The sequence below is a fragment of the Lygodium microphyllum genome, chromosome 28 (assembly GCF_053477565.2).
Source record: "Lygodium microphyllum isolate KBCC chromosome 28, Lygodium_microphyllum_v1.1.10, whole genome shotgun sequence".
In the NCBI taxonomy this organism is placed as follows: domain Eukaryota; kingdom Viridiplantae; phylum Streptophyta; class Polypodiopsida; order Schizaeales; family Lygodiaceae; genus Lygodium; species Lygodium microphyllum.
The window spans coordinates 40,815,391-40,838,880 of NC_141162.1; the positions used below are offsets into that span (position 1 = coordinate 40,815,391).

Here is a 23,490-nt window from a genome sequence, read left to right on the forward strand (position 1 = left end):
CATATTCTTATATAATGAAGCAACTGTTTCTAGTTTCCTATTGAAAGAAATATGAATTAGCATCAACACTCAAACAAAAAGTAGTACAAATTTAAGATGCTCATGGGAAAAGCATAAACAACTCAAGTAGTTTATCACCCATACGCTACATATTTTGGTATCCCATATCACTAAAATACGGAATATGTGCCATATTTTAAATATCATTGGTGGCCATACTTAATAAAACTCAACTTCAATATATTAGTGTTATCTCATATGGCGAATCTACATTATCAAACTCCATTGTGACTTTTATGTTGGCTATAATGTTAAGAATGTGATAGGGATCAACTTATGCTTTGGAGTCATACAATAAATATAATAGAAAATACTATAATATTATTATTATTATTTTAATTTTATTTTTTATTTATAGATTCTCATTGTCTATTTATCACATAATAGTGGCTTGTCACATGTAAGCATTGAGTGTAATGTTGGTTGCATTGTGCTTGGTAGATAAATAGTAGAAAACTAATATGTTTAGTGTTATGGTGACTAGATTATTAGATGAAATTAGGTAAATTAATATTTATGAAAAATTATTGAGTATAAATCATCTTTAGGTGAATTTTTATTAAAATTTTAATATATATTTACATGATATTATTATTATTATTTTATTAGTAAATTATAAGTTTTATTTTTTTTAGTGATAAATTTGACTAACTAAATCATTGATATTTAATTGTACTAATTAATTTAATTTACTCACTTTACTATAAATAAGATTAAAAATCAAAATTAATATACACTTTTATTCAAATAAGTTTTTTTCGTAGAATGCTTTGTTATTTTCTTTATATGGTTCAAGTTTTCCTAGCTTTCTTTTACAAAGCAGCAAGATTGCATGTAAAACAAGAGAATAGGTAAAAACTTAGTTTTTTTGTTTCTCTCTCATTTGGAGTTGAAATTTAGAGCTTTCGGAGTCATTTTAAGGGTTTTGGCATGTTTTGGATGTGATTATGATGTCAAAATATCATGATTTGGTATACATAATTTTCTATATCAATTGCATCAAGGTACATGAAATCTCTTAATTCATAACACTTTGTAGTTTGATTGATACTTGTATTTTCTTTGAAGTTAGACACATGATATAATTGTAAATAGCTATGTAATCAATATTCCATAATATAGGATGTCAAACCATGGCTTTTGTCATGGAGGAAGTTGGTTGGGCCTATCGTGTGATTTCTCTTATTCTCTCTCAATTTGTTAAATTATTGAGTTTGTGTTTAATATTTAAGATGCTAGACTCGTCATGTGGTCCACTTTGCAATAGTGGTACCAAAGCTTGGTTACATTTCAACTTTCAATCATTTGGCTTTTTATATGAAGATAAGTATTGTAGCACAATCAAGATCTATAAGGAAAACCATTACAAACAAAAGCTGTAGTCATAGAAGTTATAATCATGTTTCTCATGCTCCAAAACCCTTGATTTTATTACTTAACTATATTGATTGGTTCATATTTCTTATCTCTAGACTCTTTTAAATTTTGAACGATTATATGGGTTGTCTAAACTCCAAATCTCAAAATCATCATCACAACTATACTTCAATCTCAAATCCTAAATAACATTTGAGATAAAATAACATAACTTTCTTTGTATTCTAAATTTGAGGATAACAAAGAAATAAAAGTTTAAGAGATTAAAAAGATCTATAATTCTCATTAGAGGCAACAAATAACCCTAAATCCATATTTTAGAGCAACAAATAGAAATTTATATTCTGGCAAACTTTGGGCTCTATTTCATCACTCTTACCTTCTGAATTAACAAGTCATCAACAATGGGAGATGATTTATAGAAATTTTTGCTATCTACAACTCTCTAGTTATCATCTTGAATTGAATCTAACTACTTAGAAAGTTATTTGATTCTAAAGTACATCTTTAGACTGGCCTAGACATCCAAATTTTTCAAATCAAACTTATGTAGTGACCTAGTTTCTCCTCAAAACAACTTTTGATTTATTTGAAATTCAAATGTACCATAAAAAGAAAAGTTGTAGCTTATAGAAAGAACTATTACTTGTATTAGAGGATGGATCTGACTAAATATGCATAGTTTTTAAGTTAATCTTAGCCAAAGTCGATTTTCCATAGCATTTGTCTTCTCGAAGGTCATGGAAAAAGATTCATGATGCTTTTCTTCCTTTGGTTTTGCTTCCTTATCTTCTTCTCCTTCTTCATCACTCTCTCAAAATACAAGAGAGGCTTCAACTTTAACTAGCCTAGGAGAGGGCATGCTCATAAGAGTAGTGGTCATACTCTTTAGGCAGGGATTTAAACAAGATACCAATAGCAATGTCTTCTTCAATTTTCAATTCAATTCTTACAAGCTGAGTTAACAATCCTTTCATGTAGTTCAAGTGAGATGCAAGGGAAACTCAAGATTTGATTTCCAAGCGAAAAAATTAAAATAGTAAACCAAACTCAAAACCTTTGGATTGAGGTGATCATTGCATGATGTGAAAGGGTGGGTGACTATGGAAGCTAGCAATAGTAGCTAATTGTCAATTTAAAGTGGACGGTGCTAAAGCTTAAGTGAAATTCGGTTATTGCTTAAAAAAAATTATGATTAAAATTTGTCTTCCTAAACTACAATTCCTGGTTTTATGGTAGATATAGCAAGTGCAAATTAGGTGGCAATGCTTCCAAAGTATATGTGTGAACCTAGAAACAAAATGGTGGACAAAGAAATAGTATGTAGATACCACTAGGAGACAAGCAAGGTGGAGCATGTTTGTCTTCAGTATCATTAACAAATTGTCAAAATCCACATTAAAATCTTGAACTTCAGCAACCTCTATATCCAGTTTAAAGAGGTTAAGAGCCACACGAAAAAAAGGTAATAGACTTTTGGACACTAATGCACACTAAGGATGGTGAATTTCCCCCCCTTCAAACATGATTGGCATTTTAGGATATTTGTCATAACCAAAGGGGTTTTGTTATGAGTGTAGCATGATTACACAAGTTTTGTTCCTATAGTAAACCTATTTAAATGTATATTTCATTGTGCAAAGCTAGTGTTGCAAGCATGGTATTAAATGTATTGCAAGGTGGACATTACCATGCATAATAAGAAGTGAAATTCTAGGGATAGGTCGTGGTTTGGAAGCTCTAAGGGTAAGATTTTTGGATAGTCGTTTTGGAAGATCGCACAAAAATAAAGTGATCAATTTGGGAGGGTGTGCATATGAAGAAGCAAGTTAAAATCCATTGAAAGTGGCAAAATCATCGAAACCTATTTATATGAAGAAGAAGAGCAGTACTGTGATCACCATTGATGAAGAACATGAGCAAGGGTGGTTTGTAAAATAAGGAGGCTTGATACAAGAGGGAGATAGTTAGAAGTTAATGAATATAATTGGTTGATAGAATAACTAATCCGCATAGTGTTGTGGAATCTTAGAGAGTACAAAGAAAAGATATCAGGCTTTAATTAATTCATTTCTAAAAGATATGGGGCTTTAATTAGTTCACTGGGTAGACAAGCACATTCTTGGAGTGTTATTGCCTTCTTTTAAGGGGAGATGTGTTCATAACAAAGGAGCAATTGAGCAAATGGTTCGATTTTGCAATTCAAATTTCAAAAATACTTAGACACATTATAACTCCATTCATGGTGTTCTAAGCAGATTCTTAGTGAATGGAACATTGCAACATATGGTAAAATGGAGGAACACATTCATTGAGATGGAGAGTAGTCAAATGGATGTCTCATTTGAATAAGGATTTCAAACAAAGAATAGATAAGCCTAAAATGATAGATTCATAATTGGTTAGTGAGTTGAATCAAGTGCAAGAGGGTTCTTGTACATACACTAATGCCATTCAAAATTTCAAGAGTACACATGTTGCACATGCTCGACTTGATGGGGAGAGAAGCAATGAAAGAATCATCTATGCCTTTCAAACTTATGTATTTTCATTTTTACCACATATGCTTGGTTTAAATCATGTTGGTCATCAATTTATGTACCAAGTTGCACTCACAAGGGTTGAATTGCATCAAGCTTTGAGTGGTCCAAAAAAGTATTAAAGGCATACCACACAAAAAAAGTTTGCACCTATGGGACTTCTCTCAATTGAAACTTATGATGATAGGCTATCATTTTACACCGTGAAATGTGGACTAGTTGAGTGCTTCTCATTCTTTGCTATCACATGTTTGAGCTTAACAAAAAAAACATCAAAAGCATGAAATGCTAAAAAGAACGAGTACTATTTTGGTTGCCATTTTGGATGAAAAATGTACCAATTGATCGTTGTTTTGTTTAGTGTATTCATGTTCAACGTTCCGAAAATTTACATCTGAAACTTCAGTTTCATGGCTTTTTCCTTCTATGGATTGGCATGTTGACTCTATTTATTGGTAAATATCATTGCATGGCTCATTGGTGGTTATAATAATTTAATTGGACGCTTATGCTAATATGAAAGCTTTGATCAAACATTTTATCATTGAATGATATGAACCCTCACTTTTTCAAACTCGCCCTTGAAAGATTCTCGCTTTTGTTGCTCAATTTTTTGATAATCCTCTAATAGTTTGTGTACTCTTAACGTTTTATGAGCATGGTGTAGAAATTTCACTATCAAATATCCATTCTAAATTATTGAGCAAGTTATAAGCCAATAAAAAAGCAACTATACCTAGTTCAAAGTTTCACAATGGTTACTAGTATTTTGCAATGCTCCCTTGTATATTATACTATTGTGCATTTTATTAGAATGGACATGGCTTTTAAAGACTTAATCTAAGAAACACGAGTACAATGTCACATGAGATAAAACTTTAATGCCTTTTGAGTATACCTTGTAAAACTCCATCTCATAAATGGGACCCTCTAAACGATGAACATGCCATCCATAGACACAAAATTAGATACAACGATCAAGCAACATACAAGACCCATGATTATATTTTCGACACTTCTACATGATATGAAATCATGTTGAATTTGTGTTTGTGATGACCACATGCTTAAGAAAAACTTCTGGAGCACATAATGGTTTCCTAGATATTCATTTGCATTGGTTCAACTACAACATCACACCTCAATTGATATACTTCCTTTGAATTTTATTGTTTATATTGGATCTTGTTCAATTGGCAAACATGCATTCAATGAATTCTATATCATTATATGTCATCAAGGAGGGATTAGGTTTACAACACCAAGAAGAATATTGTAGAATATTGCTCCTTGTATGCCCCCTGCGCCAAATTATAATGCATGTATGCCCCATTTTGATGTCATGTAAACTAATATAACACATACAAATTTTAGATGTTTTCCTTGCCAAAACAAATAGATTTGTGACTTTTATTTGAAAACAAGTTCATATTGGCATGCTATTGTAAAATTATGATGGTGTTAAGAGGATTCAAAATAGGATAGCTTGGATTAGCCAAGCTAATGACACCAAGGATAATTGTAATGCTTTTTTAAATTCTGCTGACTTGCCTTGCATTAGACAAATTTGAATATGAATTATGACACACCAATTTTTTGGCAACAAGTATTTGCCAGTTGACTAAGATGGAAATCTTTTCATGGAATATTTCAAGACAATATGAAATAGCAAATGTTACCATTGATCCATCTTGTGTGGCAAACATCTTTCCCCCATAGCTTAAGCCACAATGCACACAACAGGCTAGCTTGGGTCAATGAGATACAATGGATTCAACAAACTAGCAAGTTCTACAACTGAGAAAATGGAAAAGCTAGCCATACAGGAGGCCTGAGTCAGAGAATCAAGGGGATGATTTCAATGTCCTCTTAAGTAAGGCTGTTTGACTTGATACCTTCAGTTTGTAGTGCAGCAGATGACATTTTGCCTTCCGAATTCATATGATTTCTGTCAACAAACTTAAAGCTTATATTCAGCAGTTTCTTTTTAGATTCTACAAATGGATCTCAATGTGCAAGGTGACTGGAAACAAATATTCAAAGCCAGGTTTACTAGTGAGACAATTGTGATACCTCATGCTTTTCTCATTATGAACATTGAACATACAATTCTGTGGATGTCATTTAAAAAAGTACTCGTCATACTTGACACACATTTTACACCATTTCCAATTTTATGGACCCACTCATCATATCACACTATTTCGGCCGATCCGCTGTACTTCCTCCAGGTCTTTAATGAAGCTGCAAAAATATAAACTTTCAAGGATGGAAAACTTTAAATCAAGCACCAAGATCTTCAAAACTCTAGGTAGATACCTTGCCGAGTTGAGAACCACAGAGCCTCCAAGGATAACACGAGTTCCTGTGTTGGCAACATTCTGCAAAGCTACAGTGCGAGCTTCCTCATATGTTGATCCTCCCACAATGAATATCACCACATCTTGAGGTCTGTTAAGCATAAATATATGTGTATCAAAACAAGCATCTGCATTGATCTGATTACCTTTTTAATATGGCTAGTCTGTCAACTGTGAATGAGCATGAATTGAGTAAACTTCTAATGAGCATTGTCATATCTGGATACTACACCTGCCATGCTGAAAATGGTTGCCTAAAAATGGATAATCAGTATCCCGCAGTCGTCCCTTCACAATGTTTTCAATCGTCTGATAGAGAAGAGGTTGATGTTGTGTATACACGTTTTCCACACCCTGGCACATGACATTGGACCAAAAGAAAAATGCACATTAAACATTTAGGAGCACATGTTGAAATAACTAGAGGTCTTAGCCAAAGGAAATCCATTAACACTAGTTTCTTTGAAAATATGTAAAACACACATAAAGGCTCCATTCCTTGAGTTTTTTATGCACAAATTTTTTTGCTTCTTGGCATGTGCATTGGATAACAATGCTGTAGACAGAGCAAACTCACCGTGATGGCAATCTACGTGTGGGTGGCATTAAGGCTAGCCCACTGATAAACATACTGCCAGACAATAATCAGATCAAACCTACAATAAAATAAAATAAAATTCCGAGAGGGATTTGGACCGCTATTTAGGGCGATGGTCTGTCCAGATCAGCATTACCTCAGACTCGTCTTGGAGCTTTGCCAACATAGAGAGCACCTTTTGCAGTCTGGAGGGAGGCACCTTGAGGATGTAGGGTAACACACTCTTACAAACAGTTTCAGAGTTCAAGCCACATCAGGTACTTCAGAGCACACCTCCGATAGACCTGTGGATCCACAAAGGGTACTCACCTTTGACAAAGCCACAAGGTGATGCAGATCATGCCGTGGATGGGAACCTGGCTTTGGAGCCTTATCAACAGGTGCAGAAAAAGAGAGCTGAAATCAATAGGTCATTATCAAGTGGTATATGGTTTTCAATCAAAGGTAGATGATCCCTAGGTCACATGGTCTTCATGAAGTTCAACGTGCACTAACTTTCAAATGGGAGTGGTGTAACACCACAAACTAAGACTCCATAGCATAAATGCTTGTTTAGAAAGGCTATTTATTCCATTCAGATTAGCTACATTAGAGATGTGCAAATCCAACGTGTCATTGATCTTGAAACATATCACATGGGTTTGGATTTGGGCTATGTGTATATCACTGCTCACTTGGATCTTCTCAAAGTCTATGAGAAATGTTTTGGATTCCAAGCACATACCTAGATGGATTGGAATATGGGATTCTATCATGCATTTAGTGCCCTACACTTTACATACCAAACAAAATAAGTTGACATTGGACACAAAACGACATGAAGCAACATGTGCACTGCTGCTGCCATATACATGTCCACAAGGGTAATCAAAATCACAATTGTCCAGGCACCCATATGCAATTGCATAACAACATACATAGTGTCTGGAACACTAATCATAACAGGTCCCAAATCAAATTACTATCAGCATGCAGTACCTCGAATGAACACAAAGACTCCAAGCAACCATTTCTAGATATTTGAGTGTATCTAACGGTTAAGCAACAGGAGTGGAAGTGCTACCCCTCTCTTGACCATCAGGCAATGTTCCACATCTACGAGCTGCTAAGCCTGATGGAGCTACAACCAAAGCTGGCTAGTGAAATGCCTCAAGGTAAAGCTGCAACAACTTAGGTAAATTTGCTAAGTCATCCTCATGGTTGTCACGTTCAATGACATCCAATTAGTACCATCCAATACTCATACAGCACTATTCAAACTTATAAATCTTGGACATATGTCAATGCTACGTGCGATACCCCAAAAAAAAAAAAAAAAAAGTACATATGTTTTAAAGTCTATACTCAATATTTGAACTTAAAACACAATATTGAGAGAGAGAGAGAGAGAGAGAGAGAGAGAGAGAGAGAGAGAGAGCGAGCTTGAGGGGGTAGAGAGACTGAGGAACTGGAGAGAGTTTGAGGGAGTAGAAAGGGTAGAGAGATTGAGGAAGTAGAGAGAGCTTAAGGGAGTAGACAGCTTGAGATAGCAAGAGAGCTTGAGGGATAGTGAGAGTGAAAAGTCGAGTGAGTAGAAAGGATGAATGAGAAGGGGGAGGGAAAGAGATTTTTATAGAAGAGGGAGAGAGAGAGAGAGAGAGAAAGAGAGAGAGAGATTTACGAAAAGAGAGAGAGAGAGAGAGAGAGAGAGAGAGAGAGAGAGAGAGAGAGAAAATGTATATATTGTGTGTGTGAGAGATGAGTGTAATGTGTGATCACGAGAGAGGTGTGTGTGTGTGTGTGTGTGTGTGTGTGTGTGTGAGATCACGAAAGAGAGAGAGAGAGAGAGAGAGAGAGTGTGTGTGTGTGTGTGTGTATGAGAGAGGAGAGAGAATGTGGTGTATGAGAGAGAACTGAGATAAGAATATGTTTTGTGTGTGTGTGTGTGTGTGTGTGTGTGTGTGAGAGAGAGAGAGAGAGAGCCTAGAGAGACATGCCACAACCATTTGCTTGCATGTGGGAGCAAATGGCAAAAATGCTTAAGAAATCAATTGCTTAGACCTCGGCTTGCCAACTTTTTGTTGAGCTAAAATATGCATTACATGCTGATTAGCCTCTTGAACAGCCCCAAAAATGCTCATTTAATGAAAAAACCCCAAAAACGGGAGCGGTTTTGTGAAGATATGCTAGGGTTTGCACTAAGGAAATACATGTATGACCAAGACTAAAACACAAAGACTCAAACAAAGACAAACAAAACTCAAACCCTAAATGCAAAATGCAAAAACTCAAAAGTCAAACACAAAGAGAAGAAATTCTCAAGTGAATGAATGTTGTAAATGAATGTAAGAGTGTACAGAATGCCCAAGGGCAAAGCAATGCAGTGTCGAAGAGTGACGTCCACAAGATGGATCCCAAGTGCAGTAACCACTAGTCAGAGATGAGAGAGTGCTAAATAATGAAGGGCAGCAGGCTGGTCACCAAAACACAACAATCGGAGGCTGAAATCTAGTAAACGCAGCATTGTCCCACCAGAGAAGGCTGAAAACTGATCACCTGAGGCAGAGAATTGATGGGCGACAACAAGAGAGGTGTTTGCTGACGTAGACGGCCTACTAGACAGCATTAACGTAGATACTGCAGCAATCGCCTGGTGGGAAAGATGGCAACAGCCTGTCGCCTAGCACCAAATGCTGAAGATACATGTTGATCAGGTGCTATGATGACACAACAAATGGAGACATCCAAACAATAGGGTGATGGCTGAAAATAGGCCGCCTAGGGCTGGAAAGTGATGGGCTGCAGTCGATGCTGGCTGGACAGTAGATGGACAATGGCTGATGGCTGAAATTTGCACAGTAGAGTGAGAAACCTGCACAAAAGAATGAGGTTGAATGGTGGGCAATTCGTCTATTTATAGATGTTGAAGGGTATCTCAAAAAGTAGGGTTTTGGGGGACCACTGAAACACTCTCAAACCACACACCAAGTTTGTGTTTTTCATTAATTAAGTGTGTTTTGGGACTGTTTGAAAATGCTAATCAGCTGTAAAGCATGTTTTAGCTCAACAACCCCTCTCATGTCAGAGTGCAGCAGTGCGAAAACGCATGACCGAGATTGAGAGATAGAGTGAACACAAAGAGAAGAGAGAGAAGAACGCAGATCTGCAATATAAAGAATGCTGAATAAGGAACATAGATATGCACGCATGCAGTTTGTATATCTATGTATCTCCACCTCAATGATGTCACCCTACCATACACCTTGAAGTCTGCATCAGTCAACACGATCTTTGCCCCGAATTGAGCTTAGAATCTGTGATTAGAATGTGCCAAAGTGTGCTGGAAATCTGCTATATATAGTAGAAAATAATTACCAGCAAAAATAGCGACTACTGACACATGAAACTTGTGGCTGACTGCTGACATGACAACAACTGTCCAAGGTGATCAAACTACTGCCTATCGAGGGGATGACCAAATGACCATATCTCTAACACCCCCTCTTAGACCCTAGACAAGGCAAAAGGTTGAGGGATCTGAAATGCTAACGGAGTAAAGCTTGGGGAAGCACCTTCGTAAACAAATCTACTAGATTGTCCTATGTCTTGCAGTAAACCGCATTGATAGTCTTATCCAGAAGCTTCTCTTGAATGAAATGGTACTATAGCTCAATGTGCTTTATCCTAGCATGAAACATGGGGTTCCAAGCCAAGGCAATGCAACTTTCATTGTCGCAATGAAGTATAGTAGGACCTATGGGCCGGCAACCAAGCTCCTCTAATAACCTCTGAAGCCACACTATCTCGCAGGTGGTAGAAGATGCCACTCAATACTCCGCCTTGGTCGAAGATAAGGCAACCAAGGGTTGCTTCTTACTACTCCATGAAACAACACCTACACCCAAGGTAAAGCAATAACTTTTCATGGACCTCTTGTGGTCTACACCGCCAGCCTAATCTAAATAGCTCCAACTTATAAACACAAGATTTGACCATCTGTACCTACTAAATACAAGATCCCTAGATCGAGTGTCCCCCTCAAGAACCGCAAAATCCTTAAAGAAGCTTGCCAATGTATCTCTTTAGGGTCAGTCATGAACCTAGCCAACAAACCTACAACATAAGACAAATCAAGACAAGTGTTGAGAAGCCAAATGAGGAACCCAATAAGCTGCATGTAACGGGTAGCATCCACCAAAGGTGAATCAACATGGACTGTGGCCTTCTAGTTCGAATACATAGAAGTCGACAAGGACTTGCATCCATCCATCTCAAATGTAGTCAAGAGCTCCTGCACATACTACTATTGGGAGATGAAGATTCCCAGCTGAGTCTAATAGATCTCATGCCCCAAGAAGAAATGGAGAAGCCCCATGTCTATCATCTCGAACTTCTCATGAAGTGCTGCCTCGGTTGCCTTGACCATCTATATATAATCACCGATGAAAAACAGATCATCCACATAGAGCACAAACAAAGCACTTGCCCCCCCCCCCAAAATTTGGACATAAAGCTGTTGCATACTTGTCAAGTACAAAAGGTACGATACAGTACGGTACGAAAAAATATGGTACTAAATGGTACCTTGCGATTTTATAAGGTACGGTACGATATTAGTACGAATAAAAATTTAACATGATTTTTTTTTTAAACCGTAAATCATTAAATGATAGAATACATGACTCCTTTCTTTCCACATTGTCTGAAGGGGCTCATGTCTCTTCAAACTCAAGGGCTTCAAGTACACTGAAAGAAAAATAAGAAAACCTGCCAAACAGCCAATACTGTTTCTGAAACAATTGGGGACATGGACGTGTGCATACAAGCTGATCCATGCACTGGTATACCCACAGAGAATGTTTGTCTATGTATGAAAGTGTTGGAAACTTCTCCCAAAAAAAGAGTTGGCTTTTTGCAATTCCCAATATGGGATGAACCCCACTATAAGAAAGATGAGACAAACTCTTAAGGACATGAAGTTTAAGATCCTTCACAACATAATTAATATTCAGTAGTCTATGTCACATAGGCAGCCAGGACGACCCCTGTATATGTGCGTAGAAGTTAAATCGTGATTTGGTGACGCTCATGTTGCATCAAACATGCTATGATACCAAGTCCTGGCTGCCTACCTTAATTTTCAGATGGCCTTGCAGAATAAGCAGGGTGACCAAGAAGAAGCAGCTATATTAGCAACACCCAAAAAGACTCAGGGACACCCTTACTAAAATGAAGAAAGATTCTGCAACTTGGGAGCAAGGTTTCCTGTAAGATGTGCAGATCAGGTGCAGGGTTGCCTCATTTATGCTGGAGCTAGAGCTTGCCTAAGTAGCATTGGCATAATCCTGAAGGAGCTTCCAGCACAAACAGAACACGAATGAGGTTTTGGAATTTTTCAGTGGCCTTTGTCAGCTTTGCGAAAATTGACTGATAACCTGCAATAGTAAGACAGCTTTTTTGAATTGGTACAGTTGCCACACCTTTCACTTGATTTGCATTTTGTAACTTGTACCAGAACATTTGAGCAGACTGGCACAGGAATCTGTATTGTTCTTCAGAGCAGTTTCTAAGAAATAAGGATGAAGAGTGACCAGTGTCTAATGTTTAATTAATTTCTTCAGTGTTGTAAGCTATGTTCATGTCAAAGTGATTTAATATGCAAAGAATTTCAGAAAGATACCTTCAAGCCACGTGCCATGTTACGTGCCCTATTGAAAAGGTCTCGATTCCCATACAGATCCCCAGTACGTTTATCAACTCCTGCCTGGCTTATGAGAGTATGTATAAGCTGCATCCACCATGAGCTCTAGATAAGTACATGGATGAAAAATCTACACAAGGCACAATTATGAAAGGATTTCAAGAAAAGATACGTACATGGAATGATAAATCTACACAAGGGGCACAATTATGAAGGATTCTAAGAAAGTACCGAGGTTTTGTATTTGCTGGATCGTGAAGCCAGTTTATTCAAAAGAATATCTAGTTGTTGTGGATTTTCCTTCTCATAACGCAAAGCATAAAGCATCACCAATCTCAATCTATCTATCTCGTGCAAACCGTCATTGTTTAGCTGATTCATTACAGCCTGCATATAAAGTGAGCAAGCGGATAAAGCAGACACAGTCAGTGTGCTGGTATGTTTATTTTGAGCCAGAATGAATCACAGCACGTGAATGCAGACATGTATCTACAATATGACTAGACAAGAACTTCCAGATAAGCCCAAGCTTCTAACAGTCTGATCAGTTTTTGGTCTTAAATCAGGCAGACCATTGAAGCATTGGTTTTTATGAATACGCAGTGCAAACTCAGGCAGGCCTTTAAAGCATTGGTTTCTATGGCCAAATCAGCATAAACTCGGTTTTATCCTTCAATAAATCACAAATTTATTCAGTCCTCCAGAATTCAGAGCTCAGAAGAATATTTAGTCTTTCCCTTTACTTGGCCTCTCATGTCTTTTTTCTAGAGTTAACAGCAATACTAGTAAGCACTAGACTCCCAGACAAGGTAAAAAGGAGAGTGACACCCTAAAAGTCAAAGAGACTTCAATGTGTTTCCATTTTAAGCCCGCAGAAAAATGGACAGGATCTGCAATATCAACTGCCACAAGCCTGTAACTTGTCGATCAAAATAAATGTTCGTGTGATTCTACTGTAATCGTCCATACCTCAAAGGCTACAGCTTGCCCCGCATTATTGCAAGCCAGGTCCTGCTCTATCTGAGAAACTGACATCAACTTTCGTTCTTCGACTATTCTACTCATCTCTGTGACCATGGTGACATGCTTTGAAACATTACCATGCATCTTCCGATATTCTGGATAGTGCTCCACAAACTTTGCCATGTCCTCTGAAAAGAAAATAAAGGTCTAAGATCCACAGAAAGGTCGGCTAGCTCCAAGAATGAAAAATTAAAGACTAAAAATGACAACATACCAAGTGTTTGAATATTCTGATTACTTTTGTCCTTCTGCTGAAACTCGTCTACCATTTTCTTGATGTTTATTCCAAGATCTCCAAAATTCTCATACATGTTTGATTTGAAGAAGGCATCTTGTTCTGATGATAATACAACTTCCTGAAACAGGCGTGTCACTAAAGAACTACGAGAAGATTTAATTTAAGCCATTGCTTCAATCTACAAAAAATCACTACCTTGAAGTCTAAAGCCATTGCATTCAGACATGCAAGAAACTTTTCTTTTCAGAACACACAACCTACAGATGGGAGCCCCTATGCTTTGCAAGAACCTCAAATCTTACGCAATCTTAAGACAAACCTGCTGTTCTTTTGAGGCTTTTGAAACTTCCTTCAAAGCAACTTTGTTGTCCTTGATTCCGACCAGCTCATGCACCATAGCCTGTGATGTCAACACTTGTATCAGAGAGATTAAAAACAAGCATTCTAATACAACACGAAATAGTTATTTTTCCTCATAAGCTCTCACAAAAGAGTGACAATCCACCAGTTTCAACCACAAAAGAGACACTTTAAAGCCTTTTGGCATACAGCCTCACTATGCATACTCACCATCCTAGTCACAAACAGGAGTGCTAATAAGGCACCTTCTTCATAACTGCACATTTATTCACATCTAAATGCACTGTCCAAAATAAACTCCTTTTTTTAAAGGGCAAAACAAACATCGGATTGGACTATGTCTAAACTGCATTAAACTGAAATATTTCTCATATCCAGTGCATCCTCGCAGTTAAAGGAACACCATCCACACATTCAATACCTGGTAGGTCCATTGATTGAGTAAAGGTGTTACAGGGTCATCCCTCCTGTCCACTATCAGCAGTAATGGTGAGATCTCTGTCCGCCTGAAATCAAACAAGGCACTTTCTTCTTCATACATGAGCTTCTGCATGATAAGCATTATTCAATCAATGGCCAACTTACAGCACTGAGGAAAGCATGCAGTCTATTAGAAAATATTACATATCTCTCTTCAAAAACATCAATACTAAGCTTACCGCTACATCTTGAGCCAGTTTGCGTGAAATTTCTGAGCTACGCTGATAGCGTATTACAGGCCTCCTCTTGAGGGCCAAAAACACAGCTGCTATACCCTCTACCATCCTACCACAAATCTGCTGCATGCTTGGTGGATCTACGAGTGCTGGCAGCATGTACATATAATTTGATGGAAGATTGAGGGTAAAATGGAATGGATCAATTGCTAGATAGTCTGCATAAAACTCCTGCAAGCATTACCTGTAAATTATTAATATCATTAGCCTAAGTAAACGAAAAATTTAAGAAGACTTCTGATACAAACACCAACGAGACATATCAGTGAACATAATGCTTCCACAAGAGGCATGCAAAACATGATTATCATTCACAAGCATGCAAAAGGTGTCTAGTCTCACATGTAGGCATGAAGCTGATGCTCTCTCTAATCTTACAATTGGGTGCAAACAGACCCCACAAAAAGCAAGGCATATATAAGCATTGAAGCTGCAATGGTGTGCATTTTATAGCTTGAAGAACCTTGGAAGACTAGCACTAGATGGATTTGACAGTTCCAGGCATCAGTCACTTTGAGGTGTGATTTGCAACCCCCATGACAAAGCATCTAGCACATGCAACCACTGGTGCATTACTTGAGTGCACTTGCGCACTGGAGTTTGCACTCAGACCCTTCATGCACATACCTCTCACGCACTAACTAGTACACATAGATGCACATCACCCTTAATTGTGCGCAGCCATAAGAAGTCTCCTTCTCTCAAGTTCATTGACTCTTATTCTAGTGGACTGTAGAAAGGAGTCCATTGGGTACTAAGGACGAAGTGGGACTTGCCAAGTGCACTTGACACTCTACCCTAATGCACCCACATGCAAGTGCGATATCATGCACCTGAATAAAGTCATCCTACCTTAGTGCACATGGACACTAAGGTTACTCCTCATCCAGCCTCAAAAGTGTTCACCCTGCCCTTTTCCACAGTCGCCCTTATATTGAGCATGAAACAGCACTTCGAAAATGCAAGTCCCCATCCCCTTGTCAGTGGTCACATGGTGGATTCCAACCTATATGTTTTTTTGCTCTATGTGACACCAAGTTCTGTGCTTTGAAAAGAAGAGGACTTCCCACTTGGCATAAATTTGTTACCAAATTCTGCAGCCATCTAAGAGATATGAGGGGCTTGATACACAAGAGATGGATATCCCAACCTTGGAGCTCCCAAGGATATAAGGTTTCAGAGCGGTGTCACAAGGACATGTATAAGGTCTGAATTAGACGTGATGAGAAAGTGTAAGGTCATAAATTTTACATATGACTATTCCTAGCTCTTTGGGCATGTTGGACAATGCAGGGGTTGTGCAGGACATGGGAAGATCCATCAATGGCAAAGATTCAATCGGAAAAGAGTCAAAGTTCAATTTATTATTTTATGTGCACTTAAACGCACACATTTCATAATCTGGGGCTTTTTGAACCTTAGTGCCAGTAGTTTTCTCAAAGTAATAAATTTCAGGATGGCCAAGTTTGGGCCCTGGACATTTCAATTTCATATTTTTAAGTGAAAGTACACTTTTGGGAAGGATTAAAAAACCTGGAAAAATGTGGGAAAGCTGAAGTGTGAGTTTTAATTAATCACAGCACCTTTTAGCAAGTCATGGCAGCAAGAGGGGTCATGGATGCATGGGAATTGTGGCAGCTATGGGAGCAGTCCTGGCTGTGTAGACAACATCATGCGGCAGATTTCTCTCTCCTAGTGTTGCATGCATGCAAAAAAATACTGATTCTCTCTCTTCTCAAGTTGTGGGATAGCAGCTCTCTCATTCTCACCAATGTGTATACCTTTGATTTGTACCTCAATGCATATGCCCAACAATGACAGGTCTTTTCATCAATGAAGGTCACAAAATACATGGTTTCTACTTATAGGGGTCCATTGATTCCGATTGGCAGGAGATCTTGATGCCCGGCATTCCCATGGAGGCTACCTCTACACATTGGGCATGGTACCCATCTCTTGACCTAGTCGTAGGCAGAAGACGGTGGTGGCTTCCACAGTCGAGGCAGAGTATCAAGCTCTTTTTTATGGTATTACGAAGGCCATCTATCAAAGAAACTTCCTAGTTACACTTCAGTTTCCTTGCGAGTCGCCTACAAATGTCTACTGCGACAACCAAAGTGCCATTGCCCTTGCTGGTAATCCTATCATCACTCCTCAAACACGGCATGTGGCGGTTCACTTTCACTTCACTAGAGAGTAAGTTGAGCTAGGCACCATTTGCCTAGAGTTTGTACCATCTAATGACAACTTTGCAAATAATTTAACCAAGGTGCGGTCAACAAGCCAATTCTACATTATCTTCTACCACAAATCGGCTTGGATACACCCTCCTCTACTTCTTCAAAATTGACAGGGACAAGGTGCTTCCCTCTTATTTCTCCTTCTAGTTTGAGAGGGGGCAATTTCCTTCTCTTGATAGTGACAATGATTATGTTCACAGTTTTTGACCTTCAAACACTTATTTATTTTGTATTATATATCATCAACATTTGTAAATTCATCGACACTGTTAAGATGACATGATTGTAAAAGGGTGCTTGGGCAAGTGAACAATTTCCCTATGAGGGTACTATCCAAGTGGCACCATTGCATCGTATTCTGCATAAGCATGAATATTTGCATCTTCCTTTGCATTACCCCATGCATCAGCATTTTGTTCATACAAACATGCATCTATGTACATTTATCCCTCTTCGATTATCCTTAGAGTGGTCAACTCCGAATCCACCATACTCATAGTACTGCACATTGTGGTTTCCAAAGGCAATTTTTTCCTATGCTTGTATACTGGCTTTGCTTATCTTTTTTGCTTCCCATTGTCTTGCTTTTCTTCTCCACATATTCTTCATAAGATTGACACACATACACACACTCCCTTAGGAATCCCTAGACACCTATCCTAGTAGTGTGGGATTGTTTTGCTTTTTTTATAAAGATAGTGAGCCGTACTTCGGGGCATAGTGACTCAATGGGACGCACACTAATTTAAAACCCTCATCTAATGCTAAATCTTGTGCTACACTCAAACAAAGTCTTTTTTTTAAATAATATTTTTTTAAAGTCCACTGTTGATTTCATCCATCTTTGCATGACTTAGTAAGCCCTTGGCCAGTCGACACACACCCTTGGTCCAATGCCTTGGCCTCTCTAGGGTAATCACTTGGGCTCCCTTGGTAAGATAATCATTGCCTCTGTAGTCTTGGTAGGTCATTGAATAGCCGACGTACACCCTTTGCCCAATGCCCTAGTTGATTTGAGCTAGGACACCTTAGAGTCAAAGAAAATAAACCTCAAAGGCTTATTTCTCATGGCTCAATTTTGGGCCTGAGAGGGGATGTTGACCTAAAAATGCATTAACTTGACTTAAAGAGTCCCAAAAATATGCTTAATTAATGAAGAAACCATCTTATTTTTAAAAGAAACACAATCCTAAAGACTTATTGTGTCCCACATACAAAACCCTAATTTGAATGTCCCAAACTTTCTATAAATAGGCATGCAACCCACCACTCTCTCTCAATCTTGTTTTTGCAGGTTTCAGAAGTCGTATCTCTACTGCCCACACCCCGTTTACGAAGGATATTATGGTTAGACTATCTGCTATCATCCGGCGCCTTCACCTTCAGCCTACAGCTGTCGCTTGGTACCTTGGAGCTATCGCCTACTATCAGATTGCTGCATTTGCTATTAATGTCATCATCTATCAATCAGACACTATCACCATCTCCAAAATCTGTGTTTGTTGAGTTTCTCTCTCCTCTAGTTGTCGCCTACATCTTTTGCACAATTGCTTACTGATTGCAGCTGTCGCCCAATTTTTCTCATTCCTCAGATATCTGCATTTTTAGTCTCTCTCTCTCCTACACTATTGTCTGCATCAGATCCAGCCTTCCTTGGCTGTGTTTAATGGTATTTGACACACAGAGGCTGCCTTGCTACGTTTCGAGATCCATTCGAAGTGTGACACACTCTCCATCTCATAACCTTTGCCTTGATCCCAAAGATACAAGAGTTTGAGGTTCAATATTCACTGCACAGTATGTTTGTTGCATGAACATTGTATATTCAGTATTCATTCATTTTATTATTCATTGTATTCACTGTCTTTGAGATACCCTAAGCCTAGCCCTAACTGTGTTCTATGTTTATCAGTTTGTGCTTTGTCATACGATTGATTTTGTGTTTTCTACATTTAGAGCATTTCTTCACACTTGGCTATATACCAATGTTACCATACATGCCATTGTGCATTTGGGGCTGCATTGCCCCATGATAGTTCCTGGGAACACCTAACATAGGTGGCTGAAAACCAGCTGCATTTTGCATGCCAACATTGGTCGGTGCAGTGGCATCCATAGCTTGAAACACTGACCCGCCCCCAAAATAACCTAGATGCATAGATAGTGCAAGTATTGTTCGTTGTCCATGAGATATATACCACGCATTGTGTGAATTAACTATTGCAGGTTCATAATAGCACTTACTAACTATGCCATAAACATTGCATTAGCTTCCGGAGTACTTTGGACTTGTAGAATTACATGTGATTAAGTTGCATACTCACTGATCACATTTATTACTCATTGCCCTAAAGCATTTTCAGCATTTGAAGTCTCTCAACCATGTGTTAGAGCATCTTTCAAGAGGGGATTCCTGTTCCTCACTCCTACTACCACTGTTGTGTGACATCTTTTACCATTTGCCCCTGGTTATACACTATTTTCAGTGAGTATAAATCTTATTGTTGTAAAGAGATACTCTAAATGCAAAAAGCAAAAAACCAAGCATACGACAAAGCACAAACTGATAGACTCAAAATATAGTTAGGGTTAGTGCTAGGGCAACTCAAAGACGGTGAACACAATGAACAATGAAGTGAATGAATAATGAATATACAATGCTCATGCAGCAAACACTATGCAGTGAATACTGAACCTCGAACTCTCATATCTTTGGGATCAAGGCAAAGGTTATGAACTATAGAGTGCGTCGTACTCCAAGCGGATCCCGAAACACAATAAGTGCAGCCTTTGAGCATCGAACACCAATAAAAGCAGCCAAGGAAAGCTAGATTTGATACAAACAGCAATGAAGGAGAGAGAAAGACTAAAAATGCAAATATCTAAGAAGAGAGAAAATCTAAATGACCGTTGTTCAATGCAAACACGGCAGACAAAGGTGAGAGAATGTCATAGCAACTGTCAAAAATTGAAAACGCACCATTCAGAGGAGAGAGATAATTAAGGCGACAATTCTAGGCTAATGGCGACAACACCAGATACTAACATCAACATCAAACGCAACAGCCAACTCTAGGAGACAGCTCCTGGAAACCTGGCAAAAGCTACAACCGAGTGGTGAAGGCTAGAATTAAGCGCCAGATGTTAGTAGATAGCTAGGAAAGCTCTGACCACGATATCTACTACGGATGAGGTGTTGGCAACAAAGATACGGCTCCCGAAACCTACAAAAACGAGATTAAGAGAGAGTATGGACTGCCTATTTACACAAAGTTTAAGGCACCCAAATTAGGGTTTTACATATGGAACATAGTAACTCTCTAGAATCGTATTTCTTTTTAATATAAGAGGTTTTCTTCAATAATTAAGCATATTTTGAGACTGTTTAAGTCAAGCTAATGCGTATTTTGCTCAACACCTCCTCTCAGGCCCAAAATTGAGCCATGAGAAATAAGCCTTAATATATTTTTTATTTTACCCCAAGGCGTCCCACCCAAGCGATCAGGGCATCGAGCAAAGGGTGCACGGTGGCTGCCCAATGACCTACCAAGACTACAGAGACGATACTTGTCTTACCAAGGAAATCCAAGTAATCACCTCGGAGAGGCCACGGCATCGGACCAAGGATACTCGTGGGTTGCCCAAGGGCCTAGCAAGTCCTACAAAGGCGGATGGAATCAATAATAAACTTTTTTATTTTTTTAAAAAAATTTAAAAGGGCTTTTGGAGTGATGTGTTCAAGAAAATTAGCATTAAGTGATGGTTTCAAATCAATTTTCGTTCCATTGAGTCACTATATCCGAAAATACAAGAAAAAAAGAATGGATAGTCTCACTACCTTCATAAAACAAGCAAAACAATACCACACACAACTAGGATAAGTGCCTAGAAATTCCTCTATGTGTGTATGTGTGTGTGTGTGAATCATATGAAAAATATGTAAAGAGAAAGGAAAGATAGGTAAGCAAGCAAGACAAGCAAAGCTAGCATGCAAGCATAAGAAAAGAAGTATCTTCGGAGACTACTATATACAATGCCACGAGTATAGTGGATCCACAGTCGACTACTCTAAGGATATCCGAAAAGGGATAAATGCGCACACATGCATGTTTACATAAACAAAATGTCAATGTATGAAATAATGCAAAGGAATATGCAAGTATTCATACTTATGTCAAATGTAAGGCAACGGTGTCACTTGAACAATGCCCTCACACGAGAATTGTTCACTTGCCCAAGCGTCCTTTTACAATCATGGCATCCTAACAATACAAATGAAGTTACAAATGTCCATAATAGAGAATACATAATAAATAAATCTCTGAAACTGAAAAGCTATAAACATCATCACTATCACTATCAAGAGAAGGAAACCGCTCTCTCTCAAACCAGAAAGAAAAGTAGGAGAGAAACACCCTCTTTCCGTCAATCTGAAGAAATAGAAGAGAGTGTATCCAAGCCAATCCGCAGTAGAAGTTACTATAGAACTTGACCGCCTTGGCCAAAATATTTGCAAACTTATCACTAAACGGCACAAATTCTAGATAAATGGTACTTAGCTCAACCAACTCTTTGGTGGAGTGATAACCACCACGTATTATATCCAAGGAGTGACAATCGGATTATCTGCAAGGACAATGGCACTCTAGTTGTCATAGTAGACAACTGTAGGCGACTTGCAAGGAAATTGTAATGTGGCCAACAAGTTCCTTAGATAGATGGTCTCCATAATGCCATCGAAGAGAGCTCAATACTCTATCTCGACCGTGGAAACCATCACTATCTCCTTCTTATGGCTAGCCCAAGAGATGGATGCCATGCCCAAGATATAGAGGTAGCCTCCATGGGAACGTCAGGTGTCAGGATCTCCCGTCCAATCAAAATCAGTATACATGGGTTCCATGCACAAGATATCGAGGTAGCCTCCATAGGAACGCCAGGTGTTAGGATCTCTCGCCCAATCAGAATCAATGTACCCCTGCAAGCATAAACCATAACCATAAGTTAGTCCATTATTATAGATACACCGTAAATATCTTAATACACAACAAGCGATCCAATGAGACATTCTAGGTACATTAAAATACTGACTAAGCAAACTAACTAAAAATGCAAGATCTAGCCTAGTATGAATCAACCAAGTGAGTTCCCTACAATAAAACGATAGACATGAGCATCAAAAGGCTAACCCAAGATATCCTTGTACAGATGGACAATGGGATTTAGACGCATGGCCACTAACCGTTTCTAATTAGTGCAATATTGTCCTACCAGCTATAGGACGTACTTCTGCTGTGACAAAAAAGATACTTCCGTCAAATCTAACAATCTCCATCCTCAAGAAATAAGACAACAATCCTAAGTCTGTCATCTCGAATGTAGAGTAAAGTTATGCATTAATTTCTGCGAGAACCACAGAATCTGACCCAATGAGTAATAAGTCATCAACATATAGCAGGATATAGCTGATCCCTGTACTAGTAGTGCACACATATAGATTTGGATCATTGGGGGTAGAATGGTATCCATGAGTCCATAAGAACTCATTCATCCTGAGTTAGCAAGACTTTGGTGCCTACTTCAATCCATAAAGAACTTTTCGCAAGTAAAATATTTGGTCAGGGCAGTGAGCGGAAGAAAAGCTAGAAGGTTACTCCACATAGACTTCCTTCTCTAAATAACCATTCAGAAATACACTTTTAACATCTATCTAATAGATTGCCAATCGTGGTAAGTGGCGAGCACAATCAGCAAACGAAATGATGTCAATCGAGCAATAGATGCAAAGGTTTCTTCATAGTCAATGCCCTGCTTTTGCTTGAAATGTTGCACTATAAGGCGAGCGTTGTATTTGTCTAAAGTACCATCAACCTTTAGCTTAGTCCTAAAAATCCACTTCATCCCGATAAGCGGCTTGTGACGAGAGCGATCAATTGATATCCAAGTCCCATTGTGATCAATACTATCAAGTTTCTCCTCCATGGTCTCACACCACAAAGAGTCCTAGAGAGTCTCCTGCCAACTGTCTGTGTGCAATATAATCAGCTGTAAACAGGGATGCATATAAAGCATGAGAGGCGAGCCGAGTAGACTTCTAGGGATATTCGGAGTGAAATCCGATGGAAGGATCCCCGAATCCCTCATGGTCTACTGGTATCAACGAAATAACGGATCTCGCTGAGGAGGCATGAGAGCTGAAGTATCTGTAGGAAGGCCACAAGCGGATAGTAGACCTAGCTCAATAGGCACGATCTCAAATAATGTGAGTGAAGGTGAAGACAAAGAGTCTAGTAAGAAT

At 38.5% G+C, this 23,490-nt stretch overlaps 1 protein-coding gene across 4 annotated transcripts in view; it reads right to left on the minus strand.

Moving 5' to 3' along the window:
- Positions 1-5,640: 5,640 nt before the first annotated feature.
- The window catches only part of VPS45 (vacuolar protein sorting 45), a 45,094-nt gene continuing 27,244 nt past the window's right edge, over positions 5,641-23,490 (minus strand). The window contains exons 1-11 of one of the 4 annotated variants that reach the window (XM_087670933.1): positions 16,734-17,426; positions 14,896-15,123; positions 14,658-14,783; positions 14,196-14,276; positions 13,853-13,994; positions 13,585-13,766; positions 12,847-13,002; positions 12,595-12,702; positions 6,570-6,691; positions 6,297-6,428; positions 5,641-6,221 (exon numbers count right to left, since the gene is read on the minus strand). In XM_087670933.1, coding sequence (XP_087527059.1) covers positions 6,167-6,221; positions 6,297-6,428; positions 6,570-6,691; positions 12,595-12,702; positions 12,847-13,002; positions 13,585-13,766; positions 13,853-13,994; positions 14,196-14,276; positions 14,658-14,783; positions 14,896-15,123; positions 16,734-16,805 — 1,404 coding nt within the window. In that variant the 5' untranslated portion in view covers positions 16,806-17,426 and the 3' untranslated portion in view covers positions 5,641-6,166. The other 3 variants (XM_087670931.1, XM_087670930.1, XM_087670932.1) reach the window with 3 other exon arrangements.